The 23,221-nt window shown below is 40.6% G+C and overlaps 2 protein-coding genes across 6 annotated transcripts in view; both read left to right on the top strand.

Annotated features, from left to right (window-relative positions):
• Positions 1-2,773, top strand: part of LOC117262325 (F-actin-capping protein subunit alpha-2) — a 39,798-nt gene extending 37,025 nt beyond the window's left edge. The window contains exon 10 of the mRNA XM_033635222.2: positions 1,636-2,773. Coding sequence (XP_033491113.1) covers positions 1,636-1,776 — 141 coding nt within the window. The 3' untranslated portion in view covers positions 1,777-2,773. The remainder of the gene's footprint in view (positions 1-1,635) is intronic.
• A 4,035-nt stretch (positions 2,774-6,808) lies between these two features.
• Positions 6,809-23,221, top strand: part of LOC117262602 (suppressor of tumorigenicity 7 protein homolog) — an 89,846-nt gene continuing 73,433 nt past the window's right edge. For 4 of the 5 annotated variants that reach the window (XM_033635626.2, XM_033635624.2, XM_033635623.2 and 1 more), the window contains exon 1: positions 6,809-6,949. The gene's annotated coding sequence lies outside the window, so the exon portion shown is untranslated. The remainder of the gene's footprint in view (positions 6,950-23,221) is intronic. The other variant, XM_033635627.2, reaches the window with a different exon arrangement.

The raw sequence follows: 23,221 nt of genomic DNA, 5'->3' as shown, positions 1-23,221 counted from the left end.
ACTATCTGACCTGTTGAAAGTGGCTGTCTGGGTTATAAAATGAATCTGTGCTCCCCTGTCCCGCTGTGTCCCGCCGCCACATTTTCTTCACTGATTCTTGGTCAAACGTCTCTGAAGGCTCTGACGGAGGCGAAAAACACTGAAAATCGGACCTGTTCCAAAAATTTCAATGACAGACGAAAGTTTTGGACTGATTGACACAATGTGAAGTTATATTTATTTTTAGACGTGCAACAATTTTGGATGAAAAAAACAGACTTGGTGTGCAAAGGCTTTTACTCTGCAGACCCCATCACAGGATTTTCCTCATTACATCAAACTTTTAAGGCTTAGACACACCAAACCTGAAAGAACTAGCACATCTGTGCACATGAACACACTGCAGATCCTACAGCTGATGATCAACCAACACGTATGTTCTGCACCTGTGTGAGAGAAAATAACTCTCCACAGAAGCAGGCGGCGGTTGTCTATAATTGTAATTCAAAAAGGGAAACAGGCAGACTGTCTTGATGCTAGTTAGCCAGTTAGCACATTAACAACACAATCAGAGCATATTTACTGAGCGCCAGTGAACAATAACACAAACCATCAGGAAACATTTCTGCTAAAGAAAAATAATCTAACCTTAAGGAACAAGTTTGTTTCGGTCTCACTCCCTCTGGACTTTAGCTCTTTGTTTACTTTCCTCACCTTTGTTTCTTGTTTCGTGAGCTGAGCTGAGCTGACAATCAGACTGATTTCACTCACCAGTGGGCTTTGCCATCGCTGCTGCAGATTCACTGCGCTAAATTAGCCAAGAATGCCAACGAGGGGCAACAGTGTGGGACACACCGCACCAGCTAGAGTGACAGATGCTCACTGATGGTCTAACATGGACCTGTTTGTTAAGTCAAGTTGAACTTTATTGCCATTTCCACATACAAAGTACATGGGAACGAAATTGCGCTTTCTCACAACCCCAAGGTGCCATCAGACACATGTAAGTATAAAAATAAAAAGATAAAAAATATATATACATATATATGCATATGTACATGAATATAAGACAGGGCAGTTCCAGCAGAGCCCTGGGCTAAGAGGCATCTGGTATTTAAAGTGCATAGCGGAAAGAATGACCAGGGAAATAAAAATGAATATCACGGTTTATGTCCGTTAACTGCCATTTCTCTTCTTGTGTGCTGAATTGAACAGCTAATCAGACTGATTTCACTCACCAATAGGCTCTGTCGTCACAGCTGCTGAATTAATGTGCTGAATTGGGGGGGGGGTGCCTGGGGTGACAGACGCTCGCTTACGGTCAAACATTGGCCGACCGTCGGCTCGGTGTATCAGGGCCTTGAACCCTTATTTGACTCTCCATTACCTGCAGAAAGTGCAGTCATACATAAACTGTGATGATATTTCTAAATATCTGAAAATCAAATTAAATAAAAATTCTTGAAACAAACAAACAAAGAAGTTTTTTTTGTGTATCATGGAAGAGGTTACCAATCTGATCACACGACACTCAGACTTTTCACCTGGAAATAATTTAAATGCATTTAAATAAATGTTTAATACACTTTATTTATTCATAAATCTCCTCCTCCCTCCTCTCTCCATCTCTCCCCGTCCCTATGTTTCTCCCTCCAGACGGCCATCAACGAGAATTACCAGACCATGTCGGACACTACCTTCAAAGCCTTACGCCGCCAGCTTCCTGTGACACGCACCAAGATCGATTGGAACAAGATCCTGAGCTACAAGATCGGCAAGGAGATGCAGAATGCTTAAAAACAGCAGAGAACATAACAGACAACCCCCCACCGCCACCCCACCCCCTCCCAAACAACGTTGCATGACTGGATAGTTGTATCGTCTTTGTACAGAAATTAGAGAAACTGGGACAAAGAAAGGTTTTGGTCTCACAGCCAGATGTCACATTACACATTGGATGTCGACTTTTATTGATGTTATTTTGTTTTTATACAGACACTGTTAACTCCTCTGTATATTCAATCTATGGTGATAATCGTATTTGGGAAAATATAACTTGAGGAAATATTACGAGACATAGGAAAGGGGGCGAACACTTGTATGCAAAAACATCCTTATAGAATATCACGTGTGCAATATTTATTGTGTCAGTGAGACCACGCCTTTTATTTGACCTGCTGAACAAAACAAAAAAAAAACGGTTTGAATTTGCGATGACGTGAAACAAATCAACTTTGGGAGAATTTTCTGTCGCGGTTACTAAAGATATTTGGCTGAAAGAAGCTTCACTTCACGGTTAACGTCCCGTATGGTCAAGAAAAAAACCCCCCAACAGTTCTTTGTGTTCATTGGATGGTATCTTTGGCACAAACAGTCACCACTGTCAACAACTCAATGTTCTTGTTCCCTCATCTTGGTACTTCCCTCACCGTTCGTCCTGTACGTGAGATCTCAAGCTCGCAGCGCTCCTGGCTAAATTGCCTTTTTGACTTGACATCGTCTGAACTCTCACTCAGCGTAGGGAGTTCCCTGACCACTTAACAAGCTTAATTAACAAGTCATCAGTCGCTAAGTAATGTGCATAATGTCCAATTTACAATAAAATCAAAACGTATCACATCCTCCTCCAGCGCTTATTTTTATTAAAAACAGAACCTGACTGTATTATATAACAAGGCACATTGTAATATATACCTGTATGAAACATCCTGTCTGTCAGTTTGGTGATTTATTTCCATGAGATTAATTGTAATTCAGTCACAATTATGTTGCATTAAATGACAAATTTTCTATTTACCGGCTCACTCATAATTTCTGATGACATTTGCTGTGATGCAGAAATGAAGAATAAACAATAAACTAAAGGTGCAGTATTAAAAAAAAACTGTTAGTTAGGGTTCTTTGAGGTCCTGAACCAGTGGACACTCAGCTTGCTCTGCCCGGGGCCTCTTTAACAAAATTAAAGGAGATATGTGGAGTCAACAGATGGTGAGAACGCTGAACAAGTTGGTGCTGATCACTGTTTTTAAGGTATCAACATTAAGTGCAGATCTGGGGCCGAATTCACAAAGCTTCCTGGTACAAAGAGTTGCTCCTAGTGACAAAATTCTCGGGAAAATTCTTAGAATTTCCCCTTTAAGTTAAGACTAGGTTGTGGTAAAGATAAGTTATTCACACAGCATCTCAGCCCGTAAGAGAGCTCCTAAGGTGAAAAGCTTTGGAGCAGGGAGGAGCACTCTAAGACGTCTAAGAGTTTCTTAATCAGAGGAGAAAATGGTGGAAACACACAGAAGAAGGAGAAATATTCTCCAAGCGCTGAGTGACGTAAGTTAATACAATGCTACAGGTCAGATGGTGCAGGGGTAATATTTGAAGCTGTTCTCACCAGGAATACACACACGTCCCACCACACGGTATAACGATATAACGCCAGAAATAAAATGATCACAACACTGAGATACTTTGAGTGCAGCAGTGATGACTTTGGTCCGTCTCAACCTTCCATCAGCAGAGGGATCAAACGAGCAATGTCCACACCTTCAGGCTCACAAAGGGTGTGTCTGTGACAACCAATCACATCTGGTAAAATTATGTGTCACACCTCACTGAGGTAAAAGTTTCCGAGGATTCTCAGAATGTTTATGGATATGGTCCGAGACATTTTACTAAAGTTTAAGGAATCATCAGGGCGTCATAATACCGTTCTTTCTGAAATATGTGATGCCATTAGTTTTGGTGTCATGAATCCATCTGATGAAACACTAAGTAAAACATGCTGTTCGACACCTTGCAATGGATCAGGTTTCAGTATTTAAAGTACACCTTTACTCAGTGTCAATAAACAACATGAACTCTTTAAGTGTCAGAAAGGCTGTTTGACTTAAACTGAGCCGGAGGGCCTGACGTTTCTTTCTGTGTGTTTTATCTATGAGGAGAAATTAAACAGAATAAAGTTAAATGTCAGTCATTTTACAGTTTTACAGTGATGATCAATTGTTTTACTCATTTTTTAAGCAGAAAGAGAAACATTTACGGGTTTTATGTTTCTTAAAGCGTATTTGTAACAATGCACGAACATGTTTGGTGTTTGACTGCAAATATTTTAAAAGCACAAGATGTAAAACTTAAACCATGCAATTTTACCTAAAGTCCCAAATTACCCTTCAGCCAGCATTTGTGTGTGGGGCCCATGTGGGTCGTTAATGAGCTGAATAATGGGCCCTATATGGGATTGTTCAAGGGTTCCAAAGTGGCCACACTCCAGTTGCCCACATGGGTGGTTTTACTCAAGTGGGCCCAAGATAAGATGCCCATTTTGGGCCCATACCCACTTGGTATCCAGGTAGATGTAGCATAACCCGTGTGGGGCCCACTTTGGTGAAACCACCCATGTGGACAAAAGGCATGGGATTACGGAAGTGTATTGCATTCACTTGACAAATAAAAAAAAACCCTGTTTTTTGGAGTAATATTTCCTGTTTCGTGGTAATTTTTTGTTTTGTTTTTCAGGGTATTTTTTTTTCTGTTTTTTTGTGGTAATGTTTTTCTGTTTTTCGTGGTAATTTTTCTTCCTGAACGAGGAGACGAGATACTTCAAAATCTCGCAAGAAACTCCCACCTGGCACCTGCAAGTGACCCTGCATCCATGGTGACTCCTGCTCATGGATGTATTTTGCATCCATGCTCCTGCTCCTAGACAATTTCAACTACGGGATCAATAAGGGTAAGGCACGTAATTAGTTACACACAGGGTATGATAATCGAGCTATGTTTTTGACTGCATCCTTCTAGTGTAGGCCTATCGCTCAGTGTAACAGGATAGGTTAGTAACAGGTTGTAATAACGTTAGCTGACAAATTTGTGATGAGTAACAAGGTCCAGCATGATGGAAAAAAACTGTTAGCTTAAAGTTACCTAACAACTGAAATCATGCCCATACACGTTTGTCAGCTAATGTTGTTACAACCTGTTACTAACCTAACCTGTTACACTGAGCGATAGGCCTACACTAGAAGGATGCAGTCGAAAACATAGCTAGATTATCATACCCTGTGTGTAACTAATTACGTGCCTTACCCTTATTGATCCGTAGTTGAAATTGTCTAGGAGCAGGAGCATGGATGAAAAATACATCCATGAGCAGGAGTCACCTCTATCTTGTCTCCTCGTTCAGGAAAAAAAATTATCATGAAAAACAGAAAAAAAAACCCCAGAAAAACAAAACAAAAAATTACCATGAAAAACAGGGAAAAAATTACACCAAAAAACAGAAAAATAAATAAATTACTCCGAAAAACAAAAAAAAAATTACTCAGAAAAACAGAGATTTTTTTATTTGTCAAGTGAATGCAATACGCTTCTGTATGGGGTCATTATGGAACCCTTGAACAGTCCCATATAGGGCCCATTTTTAAGCTCATTTACTAACCACATGGGGCCCACATACAAATACTGACTGGGCTGACTTCACCCTACATGTGACATGACATTTTTATCATTTGAGTCACACATCAAATCTGTCACCTAATCTGCCTTTTTTCCACCTTAAAAACATTTCAGACTCCGCCTTTCGCTCTCAGATTCAGTGGCTGAGACCCTGATCCATGCCTTCATCACATCCCGGCTGGATTATTGCAACGGAGTCCTGTTCTTTGGTCCCCAATAAAGCCCTCGACAGGCTCCAGTAAGTGCAAAACTCAGCTGCCAGGGTGCTTACTTGCACTAAGCCTTGGCACCCCCACTCTCATTCACCTGCACTGGCTTCCGGTTAAGTTCCACATAACCTACAAACTACTTCCGCTTGCCTAAAAATCGCTCCACAACCTCACTCCACCGTACCCATCGGACCTTATCCACCAGCATACCCCATCACGACCAATAGGTGGACCTTTGGGGATAGAGCCTACAGTGTGGCGGCCCCCACCCTCTGGAACTCTCTTCCAAAGGAGATTTGCCTTGCTCCATCTCTGGACACTTTCAAGTCTGCGCTGAAAAGACACTTATTCACACAGGCCTTTGGCAGCTAGTATGTTTATCTTGCTCTGTCTTGTTTTGTTTGTTTATATGTTTGTGAAGCATCCTTGGGTCTCTTGAAAGGCGCTATATAAATAAAAGCTATTATTATTATAATTATTTACTTATATGTCATAACATTTTGAGTGTGACATTTGAGTTTATGTATGTGACACAAGGATTTTCCACCTGGAAGTTACTGAAGATAAACACTGATTTGCTAATCAGGCAGACACTATGGGGAAAATAATGTGTTTATTCAACACTGAAGCATGTAAACAAGTTCTAGTAGAAATCCAAAATACAAGTATGAACCTAAATATGAGCACAATGTGGGACCTTTAAAATAAATCTGAAATACAACCATTTAAAGTTGTGTGCTCCGTCACTAAGACAAAATAAAAAAGTCCTTTTTTAATGTTTAAAAAATATCTAACATGTCTCCCTCTTATTGCCCCTCATAAATAACGCACAGTCCCTTATTGTTTTATATTTGGTCTGAGCCTCGTGCTCAGAAAACAGCGCCTGCGCAGTAGGATGAAGTTTTGACAGTTATTTGACAGTTAGCTTCTCACTAATGCTCGTCTCAATCAGGGCTCGTTTTAACAAGCGTGTGTCTTTTTATTTTGTAACATATTATTTAGCTAAAAACAGAACATGATATGATATGTTAAGACCTATTTAAAGTGACTGTTAGTTACGCTGGTCCTGATATAAACAGGTAAATCGTTAACAGCGACATCTCGAGGCGGCGGGAGCTAACTGTCCAGGTTAGCGAGCCGGTGGCTAACTGGTAACAGTTAAGCTAACGTTAGCAGACACGTCTACAGACAGTCAGCTGCTGCTGCTGCTGCTGCTGCTGCTGGAGGAGGATAACACACACATGTTGAACTGCTGCTGGAAGAAATGCTCGCTACGAATAAGGATCTAACTGGCTTTCATACTAACACACACTGAGGTGAGCTCTCTCTCTCATACACACACCCGTGTCTTTAATAACCCCGCAGACGGTGCCGCTCACTCTGCCTCCACTTTTAAAAAAGTTTCTGTTAGCCAGCTCCTGTTAGCAGTTAGCTAGCAGGGTGAGCGGCTAACGGTTAGCCAAGTTTAAATGGAAATCCTCACGCGTGGAAAGGTGCGTGGTGAAATGCACAGAGGAGTGGAGCATCGATAAGATGATGAGAGCTGCTGTGTGATTAGTTTGATTGCGGAGCAGCTGAAGGAGCAGTGATGTGTTGTTGAGTCAGTTTATGATGTGGTGCTGCACAGTTTATGTCCCGGTGTTTTACATCACACTGTCAGGCTCTCTCTTTCCTACCGGAGGGAAACTCTGTGTCAGAGCTGCATCTAAAGCAGACTGTGAGAGCAGTGTACTTGGATCCCATTTTCACCGCTGCCTGTTAGCCTGCTGGACCTGAGTGTTTACCTCTGCTGGGCATTCAGTGTGGACTCTGTGGTCGAGTTGGCATTATGGGTCGCTTTGCTCTCACAGCACCAAGTGATGAGTCTCCTGTGACTGTGTGCTGAGCAGCAGATGGAAGAATGTGCTCTTTCAGAAAGCCAGCTGGCTCTGGCTGGAGAGAGGGCAGGAGAGCCTGTAGGCACACACAGGGCTGCTGGAGGAGGCTTAATAGTAGTGTATGTATGTATGTATGTATGTATGTATGTGTTGGATCTGAGCAGTCATGACCCAAATGCATGGGTGTTGGAGGTGTGTGTGTGTCAGGTTTAATGTGGCAGTCGTGCTGCAGAGTCTCACCTTGTCACTTCTTGCACAGGGAAGGCGTTAATGTACAGTGTGTACACTGCTGGTGCCTCTGAACTGGCACTGTGACAAACCCCAGACCTCCTGCATCAGTCTGAGACAGCATGGAAGATTATTTTTAACATTTCTATCTCTTTAAAAGTTACTAGACATTGCTCCAAACATTTATAACTGTTGTGACGGATCAGGGTGAAGGGGGGAGAGAAAGGGAGAGCTTGCAGCCACTGTGGCAACAACATAGCCTTAGTAAATGGGGCACCTGCTGACCAGGTGAGCCACTGGGTGCCCCCAAGTCATTGTTTTGCAAGTCACAAGTAACTCTCAAGTGTTTGCACTCAAGTCCTAAGTCAACCGAGCTGGCACTGGACGTCAAAATGATGTCACAAAAGACACAAAAACTCGTAGGTTGGGACAGACTTAAGATTTTGGTTGGAATGAAAATTGTGTCGATGCTTTTTTAAATGTCTAACAACATTTGAACTTCAGACGTTAGGGTTTGTTCTGTTTACCTTATGACTAAATGTCGGTATTCTATATCAAGATAACGTTGGCATGAGATGTTTGGAAGACATTGGAATATGGTTACATAACAACACAACTCAAAACAAAACATTAATGTCATCTGTATTTTACATTAGTTGACATTGGCATTAGAAGCTGTCCTGACGTTGGTCACCTGAAGTCACAACCTTGTCGAAAGACGTTGGTGGCGAACTGGGAAGGTTTACAAGTCGAGAGTCCTAAACTTTGAGTTCTTAAAGGAGTCATAAAGCACCCTGCACCAAATTAAAATCCATTTAAACAACAGAATTAACTGTGCCCTCATCCTTTGAGATGTAATTTTAAATTTATATTTTAATTTTAAAAATAACATTCATTCAACATCATTTAGTCTTCATCAAAGAAATAATTGACATGCAGAGACATGCCTGCTGTATATTTATTTTAGTTTTCACGCCTTAATCCTTTGAAACCTGAACCTGAGCAAATTGGCTTGATTTCTTTTGAAAACATGGCAAGAAGGCAACAACCAATGAAAGAAGAAATGACCCAAAAAAATGGCAAGAAATTAGTTAAAAGAGAAAATAAAAACAAGAAAATTTGTAAAAAAAAAAAAAAAAAAAAGAAAGTAAATAAAACTAAATAAAACAGACATAAATGGTAAAGACATAGAAAGAGTGCTTAGAAATTACAATAACTTTGTAACATAATTTAAAATCTAAAAAAACCCACTAATTATTTTTATTATAAATATAGTTTTCTATAGCTTTTTCTTTTCCCCTATTTTTAAAAAATTTTTTTTTTCTAAATCTATTAATTTTTCTTAATTTTTTTTTTTTTTTTTTTTTTTTTTTTTAAATTGCAATCTGTGGGACATTTTTACCAAGTTGCATATTGCCTTTTTCCCAGGTTTTGAAAGAAATGGCACCATTTTGCTCAGAGTTTAAAGGTTTAAATACTTGCAAAAGGTGTCTGAATGCAGCAGAAGAAAAGTGATGTCACTCCAGGTTTTAAGGGGTTAAAATCAAGAAGGATTCGTGCCCCCCCCCATGAAGCTTTTGTGACTCGTAGTGAAGGTCGGGACCCCCACGATGGGCACCAGGGCTGTAACCCAATCTTGTACTGCTGACACAGTCAGACAGTTCTGCTGAGCACCTAATGGCAGATAGACGTGCTGTGATCACCCAATAAACAGGCTGATATATGTGAACGTCTTGATTTAATAGTCTTTAGAGTTTTATAGTGTCATCAGACCTTTAATATAGTACTAAAACAATTTGTCTTCAGTTTATGGTGAAATGAAAACTTGCAGGATGTTGAAGTTGTGTCACAAACCTCCTGTGTGAGGTGTTAGAGCAGGGTGAAATATTTTGTGATGGGATGTTTAGCTGATGAGTCAAAATGTAAATTGTGACGCTATGAACAGCAACAGCAGATTTTCATAATCAAATGAACCTTTTGCTGATACGGCACATTTGGCACGATCTGTGCCGTGTGTATGTAGATCAGGATGGACAAACATGCTTTATAAATATACTGTGCTGTTTCCTGTCGGCCACAACATCAAAGCTAAATGAAGTTTTTGACCTTGGTTGAGTGTAGTTTTAGTATTTGCCTCCCTCGTCAGATTTGACTAATGACACGCAGGTAATTGCTCTGTGCTGCAGGTATTACTGCAGGTAACTCCACAGTGGGATGTTGGGCTGAAAAGCTCCAGCTGCTCTGTACCTCTCTCTGACTGACCTCATGTTACACACTTTAAACTGAGAGTAGTGTTTTACATTAATGACACACTTTCACTTCTTGTTCCTCATGAACACCAGTATACAGTATGTCCTTGTTCCTCTTTACTATCAACATTTTGATCTATGAACTGTGGGATTCCCCCTCGAAGCTATCGGCAGTCTATTACATCAGCCACTTTCTCTCAACTTCCTCTAAATTTAATTTAGTTAGTGGTGTCTTTCATTTCTCAGTTTGACTCTTGGCATCTTCGACAGAACTTGCCTGGTCCTGTTTCAGGTGTACAGCTTAGGTTGAATTAGCATTAGAAGTGAGACAGATCTCACTTTAGGAATAAGGCAAGTGTTGCGTCCTTTACCTGCAGCCAACATGTTGAGTGGCTTCTTTGTGTGAATAGATTATCAAGTCTACTTTTGTTTGATGTCCTTTTTCATTTGATATCTTCTGTGTATTGGCGTAAAACATATTTATGAGCTCTGCTGAGAGACTGAGGACAAAATCTGACTTTTTTTTTATTGATGTTTTACTTGAGATCTTAAGTCAAACTACACTGTAACTGCCAAGAAGGTCTGTTTCTAGTCTACCTTTAGCCAACTGGACCACAGGAAACTGTTGTTATTAGATGAGATAGAATACATATAAAATGTGAAAGTGATCCATTGCCTACTTTGGTAGACAGCCACAGTGCCAACAGCTTATTGGACATAGAAACTTCTTCTACACTGCCTCTTCAAGGGGAATTAGACATCTTTGATTTTTACTTCTGCGGTGGTGTATCTGTGTCACTTTGCAGTTACACCTCCAAAACACTAGTTGGCGGTGGAGGACTGTGTTAAGTGCTGTAAAGTTTAGTTGATTCAAAACGCACATTAAACACACATTAAACATGGCTTAATAGAGACAATTTCAAACACAAGTACACAAATCAGCTTCACTATAACTCGCAGCATTCACAGACAAACACTTGTCTTTATCTGGACACATTTCCCCCACCAATACAACATGCTAACATTATTAGCGCAAGTCTATTGCATTTTACATTGTATAAATTAGCCTAGCAACTAGTGATCTTTTCCTCTTCTCATATAAAACCAGGGACAACAGCAACATTTAACAAAGGTAATGGCACACAATTCGGCTCCATTACAGCTCACAACATTCACTGACAAAACAACTGTCTTATACTAAACACGTTTTCCAAACAAATACAACACTAACGTTAACTAACTAACGTTATTAGCGCCAGCCTATGGCATTTTACATGGTATACATTAGCCTAGCGACGAGCGTTGATTTCCTCTGCTCATATGAAGCCAGGATAAATCCTGAAGTATAAATCCCTGAAGGATAAATCACACACACGACTTAAAATGCTATTTTAGTGGAGGCTTTATTGTCTCCACAATTTATTGTTTCTTATCTGTGAGATACAAGTAAATACAAGCTACATTTCCACCGAGGGAAATGGTCCTTTTCTTCTTATTAAAGTAACACGGCGATTATTCGACCAATGAGAATTTGGTCGGACGAGAGCATATCGACCAGTCGACCAGGAGACTACAGCCCTAGAAGTCTGCTGAAGTCTGTGCCCCAAGTGGACTCCCTGGAAGTCTGCACAAAGTCTGCTTTAGGCGTCTTGTTGACTGGAGGAATTGTGGAGTTGGCCAGCACTTAGCCCTCCCAGACTTCCCAGGAACATGCCTGCAAAGTCTGTGAATTTGCAAGTGCGGTGAATCCCGGACATTTGGATCCAGCCTGAAAATGTTTAGAAAGGAACCGCGCTTGGATGGAAATGGTGACACAGACGTGCCATGGGAATTTCAAAATAAAGGTGTGTCTAAAAGATGACGCTATGTATTAATGTTTTTCACTTTGCATAGAAAATATTGGATTGTTGATCACTGAACAGATGTATTGATCAAGATCTATGTATTCTCACACCTCTAGTAAAAACACATTTAGCTGTATCCACAGAAACAATGAAAGGATTAATGTGCATTTATGATTCTCATATCTGTGGTGACTTCAACCTCTCTCCACTGTAGTGTGAGTGGTTCCAGTAAATATCCACCAACTCACCAAATAAAATAATCCTGTAAATTAACAGGCCCCTGCCTTCACTGTCATGTTAATTTTCCTGTGTCAGTGTTGCAGCAGTTGTCTTATCAGTTTTACAACTTTGTTCTGCAGATTGTATCTATGAATAATATATAGAGAAACACCAATTTCCACAGCAATAACATGGTGAGAGTCAGAGGGTAAAAATCAGTCCAAATGCAGCATATCTTGTGACTGCTTTGCATCGTGGTGTATTTAGGGTGCTGTCAGTGGTTATATTTGTATCTGTACAGCTTTTATCAGAAGTTTCTTCCGGTGTTAAGTGGTGACTCTTGAAAAAACTTAAGCTCTTAACCAGATCTGCTCAATGATGATGTTTCAGACAGCTTAAAGGCCTTCTGCTGAATTTGATGTCATCTGTAGGTGTTTTCTGACCAGAGGCACAAGGGCTGTGCGATTATTGCCAAAATGATAACCCAAAATTATTTTGATCAGTATTGACATCACAGTTATTTGATTATTTTTATTATATATATATATATATATATATATATATATATATATATATATATATATATATATATTTATATTTATATTATTTATTGTATTTGGGTATTTTTCACTCCATCTTTCATAGATACTTATCCACCGTATCCGATACGTGTTTGTATGTGTATTTATATACATATAAATAAATATAGGCTAGTTGTTGTTGTTTTTTTAGCAGTGGTCATGGTACGATGAATTGCTGCAGCATCACTTTTAGCAATCTGCAAATGGTGGTATTTTATCTTTGTGTTGCTTGGCAGCGCAGACACATCTTATGTACTCTTTGCATATGACTTGTTCTCTCCTATGTCCAAACAACAGGTGATTAGGGTTGATGAAAGGGGATTTTCGTTTTGCCCGTCTGCAGTTGCAACATTCAGGAAAGTTTTTCACAGGCTGCTGCTGCTGCTGCTGCTGCTGCTGCAGGGTGCATACGTAGCAGACAGCGTGCATGGATAGTAGAGACTGTTAGTTTAGAAAGTGTTTGATTTAAAATGCAGCAGACTTTTGTATGAGTGGAACTCCCATCTGTGGGATAGACTTGCATGAAGCTCACACAGGCTTGCACCTCACTGTGTGTGCGTTCTTAAAGATAAAAAACGCACCATCCTTTGTATACCTCTGCGCCCTGCGTACTTAAAGTGCAGAGTTCATGTTGTGTAAATGATCATCCACCTGGCAAATTGTGGCACCAGCATTGGCATGTCTTCTGAGTCGATTAACGGTCAGTGTGCACATTGAAGGTTGAACTAAACTGAGCTTAAAGGAGGCAGACCTAATTAAATTTGTGTAGATCAGCAATAAGCTGTTTGTGGCACAGTTGCTGAAAGTGACTGTTCCTGGACTCTGGATGGAATAGTTATGATTATGATGCGAAGCCATAGACTCAAAACGTCAGAGTGTAAAGAGAGCTTTACGGACCATTTTGTGGTTCCATATCAGCTGCTGCTAACCCTCTGTTACCATCGGAGCTGTGCCGACAGTGAAGAAATGGCATGTGATGTGTCTCTATGTTTTTGTGGAGAACGCTGGCAGACTTGAACACCACTGATAATAACTTGTATCTGGGTTCAGACACATTCTGTTCAGCATTTTCCCTGGCTTCATGTTCCCCAGAGAATGAATTCATGCATCAGAAATAAAACCTCTTTGAAGACTTTTTACTGCAAAAAGCTTCCAACATTGCCAGTCTGGGATGGGGCAGTGAAGCTTCAAGATGAAGAACAAGGTCGTCCCACAGCTCTGGAAACAAGGAATGGTCTTTGAAAATACACAAATAAACCCAGTAAAGTATCAGCTTACTCTTTCTATACTGTCACAGTACAGTAAGACAAACATCTCCACACTGAACACTGACCTTAGTGTTACAGTTAGGGCTGAGTAGAGAGCTAGCCCCTAAGCTAATTTATACAATGTAAAATGCCATAGGCTTGTGCTAACAATGTTAGCATGCTGTATTTGTGGGGAAAATGTGTCCAGATAAAGACAAGTGTTAGGTGTGTGTTTTGAATCAGTCAAACATTACAGCACTTCACAGAAACTCCACCACCGTCTTGTATTTTGGAGGTGTACTGCAGAGTGACACAGACACACCACTGCACAAGTTTATTCTGCATTAAGGGGATGTCCTCAGGTTGGCGTGTTATGATAATTAAATCAGAGTAACTGCACTTTTTTATTTGGAACAGTTTCATCCTTTAAAATGAAACAAAACAAACACTGTCTTTGACATAAGAACTTTGAAGTTGTCTCTGACCTCTGAGTCATGTTTCTAAGACCTCACTGTTGTAGCAGTGCAGCCCTGATTGGAAAGAAATTAATCTAAAATTTAAGATCATTAAGCAGATTTATTTGCATTCATTTGATTCCCAATCAAGACAGTAAGAATGTGTTCATCTTGTTAATGTTGACTTCAAATCTGTTTTGAAATGCAGAGTAATGGAATTTTTAACATGCAATTAAAAATGTAATTAATTGCCTTTGAATACTGGAGTGACACCACTTTTCTTGTGCTGCTGTCAGACTTTTTTCACAAGTATTCAAACCTTTGAGCCCTGAGCTAATTGGTCCAATTTCTCTCAAACACATGGGGGAAATACGCAGTAAGCAACTTGGTAAGAAATATTCCACAAATTGCAAAAAATTAATACATTTGGAAAATCATTAAAAAAAAAAGCTAGGGAAAAACTATATTTATAATTATCATTTATTATATATTTAAAATTATGTTACAGACATTTTATGCACTTTTTCTAGGTCATTTCCTTGTTTGTTTGTTTTTAACTTTCTTTCCGTCTTTTTTTAAAATTAATTTTCTTGTTTTTCATTTGCTCTTTTTATTAATTTCTTGCTAATTTTGTGGGTCGTTTCTTCTGTTGTGACTCATTGCCTTCTTCCCATGTGTTTGAAAGAAACCAAGCCAATGTGCTCAGGTTTTAAACTGTCAAATATTCAAATGTAGTGATTAATCTTGATTATTTATTTTTTCAAAGCATATAAAGAAACCCTCTGAGTGAGCTGCAGAACAGCCCACATACAGACACAGCACATATTCACCACAAAGCCAGATCAGACTGGTCAGGAACCTTTATTTAGAGCCTGTGCGCTGCTGTAGTAACATGATCTCGGACAGAAATGTTTGCCCTACCTTTGACGGGGCACGCTGCGCTGCCTGGGAAATACTCCACAATCACAGTCTGTTTTTCATCCATGCATTAAATCAGCTGTAACCACTGAGAACATCCACATCAGAAAGTCTGGCTCACTCTTTAGACTTTTGTACCTTGAAGCATCGAAAGTGGTAATTCAAGGCCAACACTCCAAAGCCCTCACAGCTGGCTCTCTAATATCTGACCCGCCATGTCAGTGAGGGCTGTGGCCCAGTGAGGCAAAGGTTGAGACTGCTATGTAGGCACCCCGACCGTAAAAAATGTCTGCAGGTGAAGTAGAGTGATGAGGTGAATCCAGGTAAAAGCCCGCATAAACGTTTCCCCTTCACTAAGTCCAAAGCAGTCGTGAACGATGAGAGCGAGATAAGGATAAGCTTGGAGACTTAGAAACTTAAAGAACTGAGATGTGGATTATGTTAAAGGGGCTGTAGCGAAGTAAAAGGAAGATTTCTGACATTTTGCGACATCAGTGCCATCTCAAAGTGATTGTATTTTTAGGTAAATGGAAACAGAGCAGCTACTTTAATTTCGTTTTCCTTAAAATTGAATGCCTTGTGAAATACACCGACTCATAGACCAAGGCCACAACGCAGTCAACAAGTGTTTCGCAATGTTTGTGTGATGTAGATTTTGGTCTTATCAGCAGTTAGAAAAAGTAGCCTCTGCATCTGCGTGACAAAGTGATTGATAACACAATTTCAAGAAGATGATGACTTGCTATCAGATTGGCCAGCAGTGTCTTTCTGAGGGGGATCATTCCAGCTCACTTACCAGAAGAATATTTCAGTATTGTACGTTTCTGCAAACCACAGTGATGAGCAGACTCTGTCATCGGGAGGTGGAGCGGATGGTGGATAGTGCAGCATCGAGGCAAGACACCTGCCAAGCTGCAGACCACTGCAGGCTGCATTTGGAGACCAGCTACAAAACTGGTTGATATTTAGTGAGACATTAAAATGTTTCCCAGCGGCTTTTTAGCCACCAAACATGGTTGCTTATAACTGAGGCATCTTGTTTCCATTTGGGGGAGAGCCATGAAAACGATATTTTTTTTTTACTTAAACATTGATCTACCTGCTGGTTTAGTGCCACAAAAAGCTATTGATTTTTTTTTTTTACCAACACATTGCTGTATTTTCACCGTCTTTTTAGCCACCAAAACTGGGTATTTTAACTGTCCCAGAAAATACCGCGGTTTCACAGCATTACGGTATTTTTTTTTTTTTGGTTGAACAAATGTATTATTACTATAACTGAAACCATTTTTTAATGGATGTTTGTGTAAAAAGTCTCATCTTTGAAAATAAGTAAAATAAATGTGAGATTTTCTGTCCAGTTGCATTATTTATTTATTTATTTATTTATTTTTCTCAATATTGTAAATCACAGTTGCGCGGCATAGCTCATAATATCAAGACAATCATTCAGTTTGTGATAAAAGCACCTTTAGAAACACATTCGGATGCTCAGTTATGATTTATTTTTAAATCATATTTTATTTATGATTTCTAATTTGCATATTACCAATATGGCCACTATCCCAAAAAATTTAATTTACACACATTTTCACCCATATTGAGTTGTATGGATGAGGTCTTGATGCATCCAGTCTTAAAAATAAGCATTCCAGCGTGTTTCTCAGGGTCAAAAAACATTAAGTAGACACCAAGCTTGTATTTGCAGCTCATCTGGTTCTCAGGTGGCGGCTATATTGGATTTTTCCGCCATTGTCATCAGAAAGCCAATCTATGATGCCCTGATATCCAGATGTCTTCTACATATGTTAAGGTATATATGTACCAGATTTGGTGCTTTTATTACAAGACAGATGAGTGGTCAGCTTGCCGCCCTAAAATAAGCAAATGTACACGGTACAATAACTGTCAGTTTTCAAACCATGGTATACCTTAAAACCAATGCTGCAACCCTTATTCACAGAAACATTTGTGGTGGGGACTATTATGTGTCATCATTGGACTTCTGGAGAAGGAGCTGGGGTTCTGATACTCTGTACCTGAGGAGGACGAATGTACTTTTGCAGTGAGTCTGGCTGAATAATGAAAGCTTAACCTTTGTCGTTCCACCACAACAGAACAATGATGTCAGGTGTTGGCCCCAGTAACAAATTGGAAAATCAGCTCTGTACAGTGATAAGTTAACCAGCCACAGCCAGGTGGTTGTTGTTTCACTGCCCTCTTCTTCTCATCCTGACTTTCTACTTTGCATCCAGAGACAGTTTGATGAATCACCCACCTGATGGCCTGTATTTAAATACACCTAAGATTCTCCAGATTTGACTGCCCGTATATATTTGAATCTATGCAAACTGGATTACACATTTAACCTTCCTAATACGTGACACAGTCTGCCTGAACCCTGAGCAGATATGTCCTGTTACATTTATCAAAATATTACATTTTGTAGTAGCACTAGATTTCATCTTTGACTTGGAGTTGTCTGTCTGTGCTGCAGCTGGTGGTTAACACTTTTTGTTTGCTTCTGCGTCAGTCGTCCTGCCATCTTAGATCCATAGTCACAATATGGGATATATCTTTATAGAGTATGTAATTTTGTGTCCAGCTGTAGGGGATTTCCACACTTCTGGTTCACAGTGGTTGGCATACCCTCAGGCTCTGTGCAGTTTAACTTGAGACAAGCTGCAGTCCAGTATGTTGGACGTTTGGTTTAAAAGTGGCCTCTGTTCTAAGTACAATATGTTGTTCATGGTGGGACAAAGAGGATATACAGAGGGGAAAGGGAAGGGGAAGGTCTGCTGTTAAAATGGCAGAATACAGCAAATCTATCAGTTTGTTTTTCCTCGTACAAGACATTTAACTGTATGAAAAGGAATACTGAACAAAACCCCTCTGTGTTGGAGACTACTATTAAAGAGAGCAAAGATGCATTTTACTTTCATTTCAGTTTTAAATAGTGAAGGTTTTAGCCAAAATGTAGTTCTTGTCTGTGTCCTTGTGTATCAGTCTGTGTCCCCTCTCTAAATCTGGAGTTTTTTGTGGGCCTGTGAACATAGCATGGGCAGAATGTTTCATAAGGTTATTTTTCCCTCAGCAGGGTGAATAATTGATCAGTCGATCCGATCAGAGCTGATCAGATCAGATGGATGGATGAAAGGAGCAGCTGCTGCAGAGGCAAACTGATAGAACCAGTGGAATGTAGGGATGCACGATACTAGATTTTTTTGCCTGTATGCCAAAATGTAACAACTTACGTGGTCGACAACCGATATATAATCAATATATTTTCCCCACCTAATTTTAGTGATCATCAAGTCTCTTCTGTAGGTGAATCTTATTATACATGCATACTCTTATTGTGACGGCCCACCAGCAGATGGAGACATGAGATATAATACTGTTCAATATATGTAATATTCATTCATTATGCAAAAGAAAAAGCATGTTGGACGATTCTGTTCATTTTAAAGCAGATATCGGCCGATACCCATCATGTGCCGATATTTATCGTGCATCCCTAGTGCAATGAAGAGTTGAGTTTCCCTTTCACTTTACCTGACGTTCTGCTGCTCTGTCTGTGACCAGAATACGCTGTGTGCTGTGAAGGTGTGGAGCTATGAACAACCAAACAGTATTCCAGCAGCGCTCCTAATGAATGGTCCTGCTCCTAAAATAGAAAATCAAAACCTGGCAGCGGATGTTTAAATCGTGGCGGATCCCTGCAAATAATTGAATGTTTGGGAAACCCTGACGTGTTTGGGAAGTATTGAGCATACGACTGAATAAATTAGACTTGGATCATACTACACGAGTTGGGGGAGGGTTTGTAAATGGATCTTTTGGTGTAGTTTTGCTGGTGTTAAACACGGTCCCTAATCAATCAATATATCAGTATGTTCGCCATTTTCCACAAAGGCATGCTTTTTTTTTACAAATTCATGTTAACATGACATGACTTTTAATATACAAATGGTCATTTTTTTTGGAGACGTATTAATTTAAAGCCAAGTGCTGGTTGTACTGGACAGTCCCAGGTGTGAATGGGTGTGAGGGCAGTCATTATAAAATCAAATTTGGTGTGTTATCAGAGGCTGTGGTGCTTGGTGCAAATGCCAGTATGTTCTTCTAAACAGAAGGTGCAGTTTGGTCATGTGCTCTGGCTGTCCTGAGTTACAGCTAATAAACCATGAGGAAGACGGTTCGTGAATGAGATGAGAGATTACTCCTTCCTATCAACATCAACATTTTCAATTCAGACCTCCTCAGTCAACTGAGATTGTTTCAAGTTGAGCACTCAGGTTTTGATTTTAGTCAGTGTGCTGTGCAGTGTACTTCTGAGGACGATTTGGTCTCCAGATTTAGCTGCAGAGTGAGCACTCTTGGCATAACGTCACTCTTCAGTACTGAGATGATGCAGCGGCACAGAGGAGGAGAAACTTTCCACCGTAAGGCTCCAAGTTAACATTGTCTTCTCTCTTCTGCTGGGAGATGATGAATTTACAGTTCACAGCAACTATATACGACACAGTCTCTGGTTTTTGGTTGATATCTGGTTTCAGTAAAAGTGTTGTTGCACATTTTCGATCTGTCGTTCGTGCTGTTAGCTAGTTAACTATTTTACATGAATGTCGCTGTCACATGGAACGTGCTGCTGAGATTGGTCAGACTTTCAAACTTTATGAGAATTGTTGACTATTCGTATTGATAACATAATTCTGAGTCGCCCTAATGAAGTGGGACACTGCTGGAAAAGGAGAATATGTGCTTAGCAAATGTGTCCTGGACAGAAGTTTAAAAGAAATGAATCCACCCTTCTTGCATCATCCTCTCTGACTGAGCTGAGCTTGTCTGGACCAATTCAGATTAGTTCCATTCAAAGGACGTGCTGAAGAAGAAGTGACAGCCCACTGCCCCTGTCTCTTATCAAGCCTTTTCTTTCTTTGTGCATTCACTTCAGTGGGTTTCTGTCTGTGGAGCAATTTACTGACGGTGCAGGGAATGGTTTAGGCACTAATGCAGTTATATGACTGTTAAAGCACATTTTTCATAAAGGAAATTTAGTCTTGGGTTTCAGCTGCAGCAGATTGGAGGGTTGTGCTTTAATGTTTGAACATTTATGCTTAAATGTATTTGTATAAAAGCAGTAGACTGTAATTAATTTGATTTTATTGGTTCCCCATGCATCAGTGGGCTGGTAATTGCAGCTCTGGCTGGCTGGAGAAACACAGTTCTCCGTTCTGACCAGTTGGTGTCAGCAGTGACAGTCACAGCGCTCCTGACCCAGTTAGCTGAATGATGCCGCTGCGTTTGAATTGTGACCCAGTGGAGGTAATGAAAGCCTCACCGACCTTCCTTTTGTGGTGGAGCCTGGTTCCTCTGAAAGGCTAATGTGGGGGGATGATTGTCTGGTAATCAAAGGACTGCCAGTTCCTGCTGTTGTCTGCTCGGTGGATGTTGTTGGGCACAATCCATTTTTCACAGCAGCTGGTTTGGAGTGCTGTAAATTTATTCTCATCAGATCAGGAAATCACCACCAGTTAAATGCTCAATCTGACCACCAGCACATACACCTCTGGTCGGGGGGTTTGTCAACTCTGACAGAAACATTGAGATCCTGGCCTTTTCCCTAGAGTGGTGAATTTTAGGAGTTGCGAGAGGGCAAAAGGGTTTTTCTTCACTGATTCTTCCTTAGAACATGTCGACATATGTACCCATTGGTTTTCTTTAGAACATTTGTGATTGATGCTGGAACGTGCGCAGTCTCAAGAAGTCTCAGTCTCGTGAATCTTTGGTCTGAACTGGGCTTAAGAGGAGCAGCTGCTGCAGAAGCAAACTTTAGACCCAGCAGAATGAACAGCTACGTTTCACTTTGAATGCACCTGATGTTCTGCTGCTCCGTCTCTGCCCTCAGTAAGCCTCTGATAGTGTGTCTGGATGGTTTATATATTCCAGTGGCGTCCTAATCAACAGTCCAGCTCTAAAAATAGAAATTCTATTTTTGACAGCAGATGTTTTAATGGTGGCGAGCTGCCACAAATAAATGTATGTTTGGAAAACTCTGATGTGTTCTCTGTCTGTTGAACTGTATTTTCTCCGAAATCAAAAATGTTTCCTCACTGCTGATTTATTCCTGACTCAATAACTTATCCTAATCGTCTTTCTCTTGGCTGCTCGCCATCTGCCTGCTGCTGTTTGACTGTGACACAAGGCGTAAAGGCGTAACCTATAGGTGATGATATAGATCTATATTTTCACCTTGCCTCGCTGATGTTGGATTGTTGATCATTAAATTGTTATATCGATCCTGATCAGTGGATTGTTACACCCCTATAAGTCTTTGTAACATGTGTCAAGCATATGAGGAAATGTTGCTGAGGACACATGTTTTGCTTTTTTATCTCTCACCTCTTCTCACCTCAACATCAACATCAAGTCTCGTGGAGCACCTCAGCTTGGCCTTGTCTAATAGACTGCCTTCTCCTCCTCCTTTTATCCTTCTCCTCATTTTTCCTCTTGACGAAGGACGGCCACACTCCTCTCACGCTTATTTTCTGTTGCCTAGCAACCAGGAGGAGATGCTTTTTCGGGGTGGTACTTAGTGATGGAAGCGGGGGCGGGGTGAGGTGTGCATTGTTCAGGAATAAATGGCTCATGAATGCACTTCCACCGGGGACAGAGAGGAGGTGAAGAGCACTGTTTTAAGTAAAGCATCCATTGAGCGACTGCATTGTTCCATTACTCAGTGTCTGACTCAATTAGCAGCCCTATTCACCTGGGCTTCACCGCTGCCGTGACAATGGGTCTGTATCCTAATTATCAGTGTGGCAGTGAGAGCAGGGCCCGGTGCCAGGGCATGTAACTATAGGTCATGTGTGACTCAAACACGCTTTGACTCAAGAGAAGGAGGCTGAAGGTGACAGTGAGAGGTTCTTCACTCGCAGCCTCGTCAGTGTTTGGCAAATTGCTTTCTCTTCGCTCTGACTCTGACACATGAGAGTTGTTTTATAGAGCAAATACAATAAACACACAGCTAGTTAAAGGTGACATTGATGCAGGATTTGTACTGTTAACTGTGTGTGGTGGTCTCTACTGTTCAAACCTCTGAATACACGGAATTGGGAAGCTTACTCTGTACTGCCAGATGCCCAGTCAGTTTATTTAGTTACTAAATTAGTTTGGATCAGAAAAAGACTTATATCGAAAGGCAGTGCTGTGTGGGAGTTTGTTGAGGCTTCAGATTTATGAATCAAATTAAGTAATTTGAACAGTTCAGAGCACAGGTTGTGACTGTGTGTGTTTCCTCAGTGAAGCATGTGATGTTTTGGCAGGAGATGCATTGACAGGTAGAGTAGCTGCAGTCCAGATACAGAGTAAAATATTGTGGTGCATTTTTCAGTGTATTTATCCAGGTGCTAGAAAACTAGGTGGGTGTAAAGCTGGATTTTGCAAACCACTGGAAGGAGAGATGTCCCAAATGGATCCTAGACATCACTGTCAGGACTGATTCAGATATTTTAATGGATCATTTCGGCTAAGATAAAGCCAAAATCTGTTATTTTATCTTTACTTTGTTTTATCCTCCTCAGCTTGCTGGTGTTTCAGAGCTGCTTTCCTTTGTGACAGCCAGACTCAAGCAGACCCAGCTCAGTAACACCACACAACAGTGAGTGTTACGGCACAACACAGCGATGTCATTTAGGTAAATATAAGCATCAGATCCGTCCTGGTATTGGCGGAAACCCAATATTAAATTACTGAATTGGGTTTGGGGCCAAACAAAACTGATTGGGACATCACTGATTCGGAGAATTCACTGGTGCCTTGTCCAGCTCACTCCTGAACTACTGATCTCCAGTCAGATCATACCAACGCCAGTCAGGGGCAGAGACTGTGTAAAGCTGACATGAGAGCAGATCACACTGAATGAGATCACAGATGGCAGAGTATCACACAGATCCCATCTCACCTCC

Source organism: Epinephelus lanceolatus, chromosome 5, assembly GCF_041903045.1.
Source record: "Epinephelus lanceolatus isolate andai-2023 chromosome 5, ASM4190304v1, whole genome shotgun sequence".
Lineage (NCBI taxonomy): Eukaryota > Metazoa > Chordata > Actinopteri > Perciformes > Serranidae > Epinephelus > Epinephelus lanceolatus.
The sequence above is the reverse complement of the archived record's forward strand: the minus strand, read 5'-3'. Positions and strand labels throughout refer to the sequence as shown.